Source organism: Dreissena polymorpha, chromosome 11, assembly GCF_020536995.1.
Source record: "Dreissena polymorpha isolate Duluth1 chromosome 11, UMN_Dpol_1.0, whole genome shotgun sequence".
NCBI classification, from domain to species: domain Eukaryota; kingdom Metazoa; phylum Mollusca; class Bivalvia; order Myida; family Dreissenidae; genus Dreissena; species Dreissena polymorpha.
Window position 1 is genome coordinate 21496022 of NC_068365.1, and position 14182 is coordinate 21510203.

General features: G+C 35.2%; 1 protein-coding gene across 1 annotated transcript; it reads right to left on the reverse strand.

Annotated features, from left to right (window-relative positions):
• Positions 1-9319: 9319 nt before the first annotated feature.
• On the reverse strand, positions 9320-12895 carry LOC127850297 (uncharacterized). The gene is made up of 3 exons (XM_052383238.1): positions 12789-12895; positions 11352-11516; positions 9320-10617 (listed from the first exon to the last, which is right to left on the reverse strand). Exons 1-3 carry the CDS (start codon positions 12877-12879, stop codon positions 9572-9574), a joined length of 1302 nt encoding a protein of 433 aa, XP_052239198.1. The 5' UTR covers positions 12880-12895; the 3' UTR covers positions 9320-9571.
• Positions 12896-14182: the final 1287 nt, after the last annotated feature.

The window sequence follows — 14182 nt, forward strand, 5'->3', positions numbered from 1 at the left end:
TTTCATAAACGTGAGTGTTTGCGTTTTAAAAGGGTCGCATATTAATTTCACAGGCACCGGATAACACACGAAACCACAATATACTGGCGCCGGATCAATTCCGGAAACATAACACTGGATAATACACGAAATCGATTGATACATATACAGATTATTACGTGCTTTTCAGCATGTTTTATAAACAACATGTTAATATCGTATGTTTAACGTTTAATATAGTACTTATAGTTGGTGTCGAATTGTGAACTACCGGTATGGCTGCAATTTCCATTCATGTGCTTGTAACTGAAAGATATTCATAACGACATGCGTATATAGGTTTATAGATTGTGGGAGACAAAAAGTGTACTGTAAGCATTAAACGCAGATATGTGTTACGAGTGTTATTTCTTGTAAGAAAAACTTATGATCTTAACTTCCAGGTATTGAGCAATAGACATTAAAGCACCCATCAACTGTCATTTCACTGGTACCACCTGTCGTATATTTAAATTCCAATTAACCGCTAGATTTATTTACATTTTACTTTGATTCTTAGTAGATGGCTGAATTACTGTAATTTGTTTGGGTGTATATTTCATTTTTTTACAGAAAGGAAAGCGGCAACGACAATCTAAACGGTCCGATATAAGTAAACCGCATGAAGTCGCAAGGGGCTGTTTGCCAATACGCTGCCACCACAAATGTGATAAATCGAACATTCTGCCGCCAACCACTCGTCTTGGCATAACATCGCAGGGCAATAGAATTGTGTACATTTTAATATGTCAACCTCAAAAGAGACATTGAAGCTCACTTAATTAGGTTGGGTCAGTGTTAGAACCTGCAACTACCCATTAGGAGACGAAACTGTTCAACACGGAATGGAACGAACTATGTTTGACACTGTAATAAACAATTCAGTACAATGTTTTAGTTCATTCGTGCTTGCATGGTTAATACAAAAAGTTCATTACTTTACAAACACTTCAAGAATGTGTCTTTTAAAGTTATAGACATACAAGTTTTAAACGTATACTTACACAATGTCAACATGTTTTGTACAAATCAAAATCAATAATGTTAAACTTTACCTCAAACCATAGACTTTTGCCACGTAGTGAAACTCTTTTGTTAATCAAATCAAATTTTGTTTTTCAAATATTTTCTCAAATTAATTAAATATGTAGAGAAATAAATACGCTTTTATTAAAATATTTAAGTGTTCATAACATTAATTTAAAAATTATGTCATTTAACATTAAAGATGTCTGAAATGATAGCAATTATGTACATTGTAAACATGACAAGATAAGGGATATCATATATTTATGTTGATTTATTTTCATTGATATGAACACTATCTACTAACAGTATTAAAAAAATAATTACAAAACTCGATAAATACAGGATTCCAATAAGTAGTACACTGTTTACCACTGTCGGCACATCTTCACTATTTTCATAAGAGTAGCAAATGATGCGGTCTACCAACACGCACATAATCAATTACATATTTCCAAACATTTTTGAACTACCGGTATATCTCTATAATTTCAGTAACATTGACAGACTTCAACACGATCTGTAGACAATAACAATACAAAACAGAAATTGTAATTATGTTTTTGGTTTCTACAACAAACCTTAAATTTTGATGCAACAACTATTTTTACAAGCTTAAACAATAGCTATCTAATGGTTGCTCGGTGGCTTTTTCATCTTCATGACTGTTGCAGTCCACATAAAACAACAAATTATCCACTCCAGACTCAAATTTGTATCTGTCTGCATTACTAGGGGGGACAGTACAGATAAAAACACACAACTCTGCTGCTCCTCTTTATTCTTTGCAGTTTCAAACCCGAAAAAACATCGGTCGGTCGTGACATTCTGAAATAAATTGTCATAATTATAGCAATTGACATGTGCTAGTGTTCCGACGTCATGTGATTGAGCCTATCAACTGGCACACTTTTCCTCCGTGGTAACTTTACACATGCCATGGGCATAGCAGTTAATCAAAGCAGGATAAATTGTTCCAATAAAGTTATAAGTTAATAATACTCAGAAATTGTACAATTACTCAGTTTACTGCTTTATCCAATCCAAGAAATATCGAACAGTAACCCTAAGTACATTGAATTAACTTATCAACTATACTTACCATATTCTATATCAACCTTCAAAGTCAGATTTTAGGGCACTGAAGTCTGAAACAAAAAGAATACAGTAATTAGTGAATTATGATATGAAAACGTGTATATTTTAACATATATCGTGTACAAATAAAAGAGATACTAGCTCTAAATGTCGATAATGAATTAATCCAAAAACGACAAATACCTAACTATGTGTGCATTTGAAGAGCGCAATTGTAAACAAGGGAAGTATCACGATTGGTGAAGTACATGTATCTCTTAATCTAACCCATAGGTTACACACAATAATTTCACCTTATATTAAATATAATAATCAATTATAATTATAATCACACAAAAGTAAACAAAAATAGTTAAACAAGACTAATAATGCGACAACAATCATATTTTACAATTAACACTGCTGAACTGGTCTTAAAACTTTCTTTTTCAAACTGTTATCGAATCGTGTATATAAATGTTATATTAAAACAATCAACGGGCTCTTATATCTTATAAATATTATTGCTGAATCGGTCGTTCAACAAAAGCACGCGTTCTTAGTCAGATTTTGTAAGAACCTTTATCATGTGTAACGTTAAATGCCTAGTTTTAATACCCTTTTTCAGTGAAGGGCCAAGACATTTTTCATGCGTTAAGACAGTGTTCTGAGGGACGAGAAGTAGCAGACCCATTTAATTTAACAATATAAAATCAAGAAATTCTTTATGATTACCATATCAGCAGAATCCAATACATTGTTTAAACGTGCTATACACGTATTTAAATTCATAAGTCTCGGCTCTTATCGGTGCCTACTTCATGAATTATCCGATGCAAGCAATCGACATATAAAATACTTGTTTTTCTACAAACTAAACCTTCACTCACCATGGCAATGATTTCACAAGAACTATGCGGCATTTTTCATCAACAAACTAGCTCAGTTTGAAATTCATTGTTTATATGGACCAATATCTGCATTTTACTTTCGTTTTAAACAGGTTTTGCGCCTAATCGTTTGGGCAATGTAGATTCCCACTGCAACTTGACGTTTGTGTTTCTGAGCACGAGTATACAATATACTGATTGATAGTCTTAGTTGTTCCGTAGAATATCCGTTTGGTGAAAAATGTAAACTTAAAAAAAGAGAATATTGAAAATAAAAGAACACACCTCAAAACAGTCAATACTTACTGATATGATCCGGTGCCATTTCAGGTATTAGCTGAAAACGCACACATGTTTCCAGTATTATCCGTATTGGTTAGGCACCGTATATAGAGTGGTCTTCAACAAACTAGTAAAATCTCGTCATCGTTTGGTAATGGGTTGAAATGTTATGATTAAACTCGTCTGCTGAAACAGAGAACGCTCGTCTCGACAGTACACAAAAAGGTGTTAGTCTATTGTCTACGCTTAAATCAATCATATTTAACATTCACGCCTACCAACAACATAGAAACATAAACAGTTCTAACTGTCAATAGCTCAGAGCTCAAACGAACTCAAGGATTTCTGCTTAAGAATGGGTATTTTTCAACTTCATCAATACTAAATGTTGTCAATAATTGCCTAAGTGACCAATTGTGACCTAAGTCAAATAGAGCCAAAACTAACACTGGAATTATTAAGTTCGCTTTGATTTGAGTATGCTATAAGTTTTATAACATCGGCGCCTTGTCTCCCTTTTTTCTCTTACACGTCTCTCTTTGGCAGAATAACATACTTAAGTAGTATTTACCATTCACATATATGGAGAATGACCTTCATATATATATATATTTACCCATTTAAAGTCATGCATATTAAACTCTTCCTGGACATTCATGATTCACTCCCAGAGATCAATACGTCCTCTTCCTCAAGAGGACCGAGAGAGGATAAAAACATAAAGTTTTCATACAAACTTTCAGATGTTTTGAATCTTTGAATTTTATTTCTTCTGATAACAACCTAGCAAATCAGGGAACGGTTATACGTTCCAGAACGTCGAGTCCGGAATAAGGTATATCTTAAAGAATAATCTCGATCAAACTTACAAGTATCAAAAAAGAAATTTCGGCCATAAAATTATACGACTTTCTCGAGTGATCTGATGATATTCAGTTCATCATAATGGATAGGAATGGTCGTGGAATGAAGAAGAATGGTACGAGTTATCAATAAATATCATACTGCAAGTCTCTTTTGAAACGACATAACCTCAGCTTGTCACAAGTTGAGGTTGTTTCAATTTCGATCGAGACCAATGTTTTTCTGTCAAATCAACAATTTGAAAATTAGCTGAGTTGCTTTGAACAAAACGGTCAACACGATATGCATTAAGCCCGTATGCCGTACTAATTTCGAAATCTAACCTCAGATGACATTTCTTCTAGATTTTGAAAATTTTCAAATCTATCTTATTTCAAGATATCTAGCCTTTACAAATTCATAGGTCACAATATGAACCTAATTCATTTAATAAAACATGCCAGAATCTACATGAAAGGCTGTTTTCTAACCTATGTTTGTAACATAAGTTACACTATAACTACATAAACCAGGTAAGAAAAAAAACTTGAGCATCATCGTTAACAAATTTGTTGGTGTATTTGTTTGATAACTTCTCCTTCTTGATAACAAAGAGACATTAAATATAAAGAAAAAAAACAACAATTTTTATGTTTTTCGATCACTTGAAGGAAAAAGTTTGAGTACCTTCATTTAAAGGGAAATATTTAGTCTGATTATTCAAATATACTATTGTGATGGGTTTTCAATCAGATTCATATACTAAGTCTTCTACAAAAAATCTGAAGCTGAAACGAAAATGAGTTGAAAATAATATGTAAATGTGTAGGCTTTGAAATATACAGAAATAAAAGAAGGACGTCATTATGTCTTGTGGCTATGGTTCGTTTGATAATTTACAGACCGATATGTCTTTATAGATCCATTGGCCTTAGTTAAGTTTACACTGATTTATGTTTGCATCGATTGTTAAACAAGTTCTTACAACTTAGATTAATCACTATCTCGATTCTTCCTCCTATATGCATAACAAGTTCTCGCGCCAATAAGTAGATTGTGAAAAATTGCAAATGTTGATTCCGCTCATCACGGGATTCGAACCATGGATCTTCGGATCCGGAGTCCGACACTGTCATCCATTGGTCTTTGATGTCTAACATAGAAAAGTTATAGTAACTTTCAAACAACATGAACGCAGCTTATTGTTGCCTCCCTGCGTGTACACGATACATTTGTGAATCTAAATAACTGGTAAAGTTTTAAAATATTTACAGCATAGACACTAAGTTCAAAACAGATCATATACACACCGTGTATGAACGACTTATAAATTATTACTTAAATAAATGTTATGTCCCATCTATAAGTAACTGGCGCTCTAAGATTAAATGTAATGTCCCATCTATAAGTAACTGGTGATATAAGATTAAAGGTTATGCCCCATCTATAAGTAACTTGTGCTATACGATTAAAGGTTATGTCCCATTTATAAGTAACTGATGCCATAAGATTAAATGTTATGCCCCATCTATAAGTAACTGGTGCTATAAGATTAAATGTTATGTCCCATCTATAAGTAACTAGTGCTATAATATTAAATGTTATGTCCCATCTATAAGTTACTGGTGCTATTACTTTTTGTGTTTTTAATGACGCTTCTAAAGAACAGAATTGTTGTGTATTGAAAATGGAACAAACAAATGGTTTACAAATGGTGTAAATGTATACCTTTGGCTTACTGATACTGACTACTTCTATTTGAAATGTGAAAGATATATACAACAGTGTGTGGAATGATCCATAAAACGATCATGGATTGTTTAGGCAAAACAATCAATTTCTTCTTTCTGTACAATATTTCCAAAGGTCGCCTTCAGCAGATGTGTAAAATCGAGTGACTGTTAAGTAAGGAGTAAACTGTGAATCTATTATAATGATACTAGTGTGAAATGCAGATTTAACCCTTTAAAACCGAACGACGCATTCTTGCGTCTTGCAGCAGACGACTTTTAACAAGGCAAAAGAAGAAATTGGTTTGCACAAGCATTTTTTTTTGCCACAAACTACTTTTTATAATCTACGCACATACAGTCAATATTGTTTAAAGCGACCACTCTGAAGCAAAGCATGTCTGTAAAATCAGGTGACAGCTTAACACGGGATGATACCGGAGCTTTGTACATGACTAGCATCCTGTATTAAGCTGTATTATGTCTTATAGAACACATGTTAACGGTCTTGATACAAGATTGACTGTATCATTAAAGCAGATTTGAAATAATGTTCACATTTTTACAAAGCCCTTATTACCCTTTACCTCATATAGACGGCTTTTGACGGTGCACAGACGTCAATTAAAATTATCTGTACGAAATCTTTTAAAACATGGATTAATTGTACTAAATCAGTCGGGAAGGGTAGACAATATTTTGGCAACATGAGAAAATTGTCGTCAAAAGGAATTTCTCTTTCTGTCAAAATATTTACATAAGTCTGCTGCCGAGGATTTTATTTGTTATCTGTATCGGGGAAAATGTTAAGGTCGTTTGCTGCAAGATGAAACTATTGTCTGCAGGTTGTAAAGAATTAAGTATGCAACATACAATTTTGCAAATAACCTGGAAACGTTTAGTTCAAATTAGCCACATAAGCTCCGTCGGTAGCGAGTCTGACTTGTAATACAGGGGTCGAGAGTTTGAACCCCGGCTCGGCAAATATTATTTCCGAAGTTTAATGAAGTCAGTGTAAGTGTTACGGAATTAAATTTTTTCTTACCTCACAATTGTGTTCACGAGAGAAAGCAGTCAGTGGCTTGGAAATAATATTGTGCAGTACTGGTGAGGAACTACGAGGAGCATGGGTATGTACAATGACCACCATGATATAACTTAAAAAGTGTTGAAAACGGAGAGCAAATCAAATCAAAATCAAAAATCAAGTACAAAAATATGTACAGCATAGACACTTTGAAAATCAGATAACGAATACAAACTCCTGAAAACTTTACTCATAATTTCTATATTAAATATTATATTCCATCTATAAGTTATTAAAGCGATCCATGTTTTGCTTATTTTTAAAAGCTTTTTTCTGAACAGAATCTATTGTGTTGAAAAAAAAAGGATTTAGCGGTAATAAAATCGTCGATTCTATTGGTTGTTATGTTGTAAGCCTAGCAAGTCTGAACCGTGTTCTACGAGACACTACGTAAGAGACCTATCAACTCTTTAAAAATCAGTGGTAGGAATTCATCCCAGTCCTATAGACCGAACCTGTGTTTGTTTGACAAATCAGAAATGAGAAGTTCATTATGGAACGCTGATGGGGGAACACCCAAGCTACAGTCTTGTTACTCGTTTGGAATTTATGACGGGAAACATGTTATCGATTTCGTTTTGTGGAAATAAAGAAAAAAAGCGTTGAGCAAGAATCTATCAGCAAACCATAAACACTATTATTAGAACACCCCAAATTAAATATTGTTTTAATTCAAAACAAAATAATTTACCCGCATCATTGATGCACTTCAAATCAACCGGTGCTCGTATTGACTGGTCCCTGTGACCAGTTATTTTGGTTATTTATTTATTTATTAGACTTGCATTATTACATGTTGCGGTTATTTTAATACATATAACATAAATGTTGTAGGCACTTACTCGAAATTCATTTACATTAAGAAATTTCCACTTCTAGCGCAAGATATTGTAACAACATAAATATACATTGACAAGTGCAATAACTTGTCCTCCCGTAGGTTAAAAGAAATATGCATTACATACTGGCCGCCAGTGCAGCGCCAATAAGTAAGACGGAATAAACGTTATGAGGCTATCTTCAGCCACTTATCTACCTCACCGGAGTCAAGGACGGACGGATGAGGACGGACGGACGAACGGACAACTGAAGGGCGGATAAGACTCTAGACTTTTACCGGTAGAGTACTTTCAAACATTACAAATATAAAAAGCACGCTTGTTTTGTCTGTTTTTTTAATAACAAAATTACGCTTTACACTAATAATTTTACTTTTCAGGTCCAAAACTATTCATGTTAACAATGTGTGTATTTGTGTATCAATGATCCGATAAATCAAGCCGTGCCTTAATACCGAACTCGGTAGAGATGTCGAACTTGTAGAATATCCGCGACTTGGCTAACTCTTTCTGAAATTTAATAAATAGTGAATATGTGTATGTTTGCCTTGAGATATACGATTATATCATCACCGGTAAGGGAGATAATTATTAGTTTCACGAGTGAAACTGTGGACAATGTAGCGCGAGTGAAAATGTGGAAATTGTCTCCAGTACTGGCGATATAATCGAATATGTCACGCCAAACTAACAGATATTCTGTTTATTAAATGCTATCGGTATTAACTTATTCATTTTGACCTGTTGGAACGTTATCTCAACAAAACGCATTTTGCACGTTTGCACTATACCGTCATACACTGCGCCAAAATGATTACATCATTTGTAGCCGTGAGATATAAGGTTATATATCACGCGGGGTTATTCGAGAGGGGGTCACTGCCTAGCATATAATAAAACTGTTTATTTGTCTTCGCACCGATGATCTAAAGCGTTTATGTGGAACTCCATTCCGTGGTTTTCGACAGAATATTGTATGCATATGGGAAACAATAGGAAACATACGTATATAGGTGGATTTACCGCCGTGACAGCGAGAAAAAACCTCATTATTAAAGCAAAACTGAATTCTTAAAACGCTCGCTATATATGTATAACCTTTATTCATGTGTATGTTTCCGTATTTGCCAGAATCGTCCGCATTGATAGAGAGCGAAGCAAGTGATTTCTACATGTCCTTTTACTCTTTACAAAACGACCATTTTGAACTGTCCCTTATATATTGAGGTTGCAAACATCAATTGAAAATAGAATATGAAGAAATTCATTTTGGGTAGGGTAGACATCATTTTTGGGAAACGGAGGAACTGCTCATCTTGACAATAATTTCTAGAATCGTTTGCAATTGACTCGTTTAAGCTCGTGATTGTTTGTTAATTTGTTAACCCTTTTCATTTTCCCAGAAACTTGTGGCGGAAAGGTGAAAAGTCAATCGTGATGAAAACATCCATTTGCTATGGTATGGTTGTTTCTCAACAAAACATATCTCAAGAAATTGAATTATCGTATGAACCACAGAACAAATGGTAATGTCACACATATATATATATATGTATTACAGGTATATATTTATTTAAAAAAAAACATAAGCAACACTGATTCGTCATTCAAAACAATAGTTCATTCTACACACTTTCATTACATAAAATGTATACTAAATATAGAGTTGCATTGAGATAAAACATGTTCTAATGGAAGTTACACAAGCTTGTAAAAAAATCAGTTACTTTATTTACCTTAGAACAAGTTACAGAAGCGAGTTTTGATAAAAGTACCTAATTAATCCGTATATTGTTTGACCAATTTATCGTCATCCATCGACTCATCCCATCTTACTTCCGGAGCCGGTGACTGTTCATCTGTAAAAACAGTCCGGTAGGCTTTACTTCTGTAAGTCCATGTGTTCTCCATGCGGTCAGAGACGCATTGGAAGACAACTGCAAACGTTCTCTCTACATATTCTGTCGGATAGCCCACATCTTTAGCAAGCATTATCAACATGTCTTTCTGAAATGTAATCTTTGCAAATATCGAGTCGAGTGTTGCAAATCTGCCTTGCCATTCACAAACAGATTTCATCATCTCCTCTCGCGTTGATGGTTCGTTTGGCAATTGTCCCAGTATGTACTTGTAGACCCATCTGGCTTGGACGTCAAACAAGGAAAAGCTTACATAAGATTCAAATGGTCCAATAAACAACAGTTTATTGTTGCCGCCTTGTGTGTACACGGTTCCTTTGTACATCTTATTTGGCATCACACAAACGGGAACACCTGTATCGAACTTCAGGCCTCCTTTAAGATACGGATAATGGTAAAGGTAGCCCGTACACAGAATTATCGCGTCCACATCGGCGCTGGTACCGTCTTTAAAATGGATGGTGTTGTTGTCGATCCTTTGTAACAATGGCCGCTCCTCGATACTTCTGGTTCCCTTGAAATTTACCGGATGTTGCCTGTATGTAACGATCACGTGTTTTGCTCCGAATCTTATTAACTGAACGGCGATTTCCGACGCCGAAAAAGAAGAACCAACGATGAGAACGGTTTGTTCTGCGAATTCCCTAGCTTCTCTGAAATCATAAGAGTGAATGTTACGACCGGGGAACGAGCAAATGCCTTCAAAACTTGGACTGTTTGGAACATAAAATGCCCCTGAAGCCACCACCACGTGGGAAAATATTTCCTTATTGTCTTTGTTACCGGGAAGATCTCGAATCCATACCGTAAAGTGGTCTGCATCATTGTCGTATTCGACACTTGTGACGACATGCCGAAAATGAACGAGGGACTTCATGTCGCCGCATTTGCCTTTGGTTAATCGACCTGTAGCCAGAAGAACGCAAATTCACCTGACTTTTTTAAGAAGGTGATTTAGGTTACTCATTGTTTTCAAAGCGACCGTCGAACAAATTCCTGGCTGAAACCTTTTTTGGTGCGAAAATGAAATGAAAAGATAGTACTTTTTGAAAGAAAAAATATTAATCAAACATGATTTTTTTGGCAATATATACTAAAAACTCAATTTAACTAACTAGAATAATTAAAACATAAACATAAGATGTTTTGATCGCAATTGTTATTAAAAATACCACTGACATAGGTTATGACCATTGAAACCAGATTATGAAAACATAAATTAAAAACAACTTCAACAAAGTATTTATGTATTTGTTCCATACTTTCTGCTCTTTAATAACATAGCTGCATTAGACATAAGGAAAAATACTAAAATGTTATTTAGAACAAATGACGAAACGAGTTTGAGAAGCTCTCTTTCAATGTTTCTTGCTTCCTCTAGATTACCCGCTATCCTTACAATTTCCTACTTAGAATACATTGGTCTTGAGTTTGAATCCTGGCTCGATCAATAGTCTTTAAGACGTTTATTCGTCTCTCACCAGTGTACAAGTATTGTTTGAAGGAATATTGCACATTTCAGGTGAGGAAATGCCAGGAGTATGGATAGGTCCACTGATCGCCGTGATATTCGCCGTGATATATTTGAAAAGATAAAGGCGTAAAATCAATTCCAATCGAAATCCAAAATTAATCCTTACCATTGACATATTGCAGAGCTATTTCACGTGGTACGTAGGAAGGCAGCAGTTTTCCGAAGTGATCTTTGTAGGAATAGTCCATATATTCATTTCCCTCTTTCGGTCCGGCCAGCCACAGATTTGTGTACATACTTGAGTGTACGTGTTCCCCATATAAATCCGTCCCTGAAACGAAATGCATGCTTAAAACCATTTACCTAATACAATCACCTTCGGACGCCAGAAGACATTTTACAACATTAAGACGAAAGGATTATTATAATGATCACATTCTCCTTTTGTCTCAATGATCTCCAGTTGAATTATTTCAACCCTCAGTTTTTCATAGAGATCTCAGGATTTGTGTTTCTTTTAATTTCGTATTGTCTCGCGGCCAGTCATTGTCTCGTGCGTGTAACTGCGTAAATACTGAATAGCCGATTGATGACGTCGTCATGAAGATTGTTTAATAGTTTTCTGTTCTCGAAATTCTGTATGAATCGAACGTTTCCAGAATGATGAGATTCGACATAGGATGTCCAATTGATAATGGCCTGATTACCTTAACTCTTGGATGTATGCAGACGCAATTTTGCGTCTTGCAGCAGAAGAAATTTAAAAACCCACTTACAAAATGAGAAATTACTCATGATGAGCAATTTCTCTTTTGTCACTAGGTTTTCAAGTGCTTATGATGAATAAAACAGCACACTTGAAAATGATGTTTTCAATTTACCAAAACTTAGTCGTCTGCTGCAAATTGAAACAGGGACAAATTAGTTAAAATATTACCAATGTATATTACGACTGGTTCGTCATTATTAGGATGTTAATAACGACTGGTTCGTAATTATCAGGATGGTGTGATAGGCCGGGTTCACACACACGTGTATCACATGATCGGGACACGAAGGCCCGAATCCCGTGATGAGCGGGGTCTACCTTGCGATGCTTGCATTAATGTAATCCACACTCGCCGCTAGTACTGGCTATGTATCCAGGAATCGAAATCGGGGGTGATAACTATAATTTGATAGAACTTGTTTCACAATCGATGTAGAATGAATTAGCTGAAACTATCAATCAATTACAATGAGCACATTTTTCCAACCTTTCTAGGACCTTCCCTAACCCTATATATCGGGCATTAGGAACACCTTTAGACATGTATTATGTGTCGATCTAATGCTGCCAAATACTGTTAAACCATTAGTATTCGTTTGACATTAATTTTCGAGGGTTTCGTAGGTGGGCTATCAACGAATTTAATATTCAACGAACTACTGTGCTTTGATTTACGTGGTGTTAACACCACGTGAGTCAAAGCTAAGAAGTCCGTTGGATCTATAATTCGTTGATCATATTGCAACCCTTTATTTAATGTTTTTAAATTGCAAATCATGGAAATAAGGTTCCAACGAAATTAAAACCAAAGTACACCATCGTCGTATGGCATACCTGTTCTCCAAGTGTAATTCCACAAGCCTCCCGAGGTCTCTTGTTTCTCATAGCATTCCACATTGATTTGGTCTGCGACGTTAAGCTTCATCTGATACAGAGCCGCCATACCGATAATACACACACGGGGTTTCTTTCCATCCATTTCTCTGTCGAGAAAAATAATATCATTTGAAAGAACCTGCATTTCTAAGGGCATATATATAGGATCTGGCACGAGTTGTCATATCATACCATATTTTATTAAACGGGTTCAGGAATTTTGTGAGTAAGCGAGCCTTTGGCGAGCTTACTTACGAATTTCCTGGACGAGTTTAATAAAATATGGTATGAAATTACAACGAGTATCAGATCGTTTTTATCACATGCTTTTAAATAAGCAAATTAAATAAATATTAACGCAAACATAATGATAAATCCCGAATGATGTTTACATTTCATGACGTCATTTGGCGTTGCAACGTAATTTCAGCAAAATAACAAAATGCGATTGGTCAATCGAACAAAAATAAACCAATGAAAACGCATAAAAGTATATTACACATGTGTAAGATAAAAATATTCGTTATAGTTATATTACATGGGAAACAGGGTATGGCATGTAATAAACATAGTAAGAAATATATAAGAAACAATATGGTTAACCTCACGTATCGGAAAACGTTAACTGAATTACCACAAGTTGATGTTGAAGAGGATGTGGAAGCTGGGGTGATATTCGAATAAGAGCCTCTGCGATCTAGTGGTAAGAGTATTTGACTTAAAATCACAAGGCCCTTTTAACGTGAGATCATAACAGGGATTGACCTGTTCGATCCGTCATGAGAGGACGTCTTCCGGCAGAATTGCGGAAGGTCGATGGATATTCCGATATGTTTAGTCAAATCCTGATAGGCAGACTAACGTGGATCTTCCTCTAATAACGATTTGACGGGCATCACAATGTCAGTGTAAGAAATGTTGACGAATTGTAAATCGCTACGGAACGAATGTTTGATACTGGTGGGGTGAAACCCTTGTTGAATGTGTGTCATATATAGAAAGGATTCATCTTGTATTTTGTAGGCGTGTTCTGCAGGTAAGGACAAGTACACGTTCGGCAGCAGTCTATGGAGAGTTGGACCGCTTCAAGATATGTTGCTATCATTAAATATTGTTCAAATTTTTGAACACAATCATTCATGTCATAAGGTTTGCCTGCAAGCATTGAATGATTGCCAGGTTAGAAATATCAATTGGGTATCGAATGTAAAACGGATTTTGGACGATTATGGGTTTTTAGAAGTACATTTTTGTATTTAAAAATCCGCATTTGCACAACCCTAAATATTTCTTAACTATTTTTTAAAGCGCAAAAATTGGAAATAGTCTTCTGTTAGTCTATAAGCAAATTA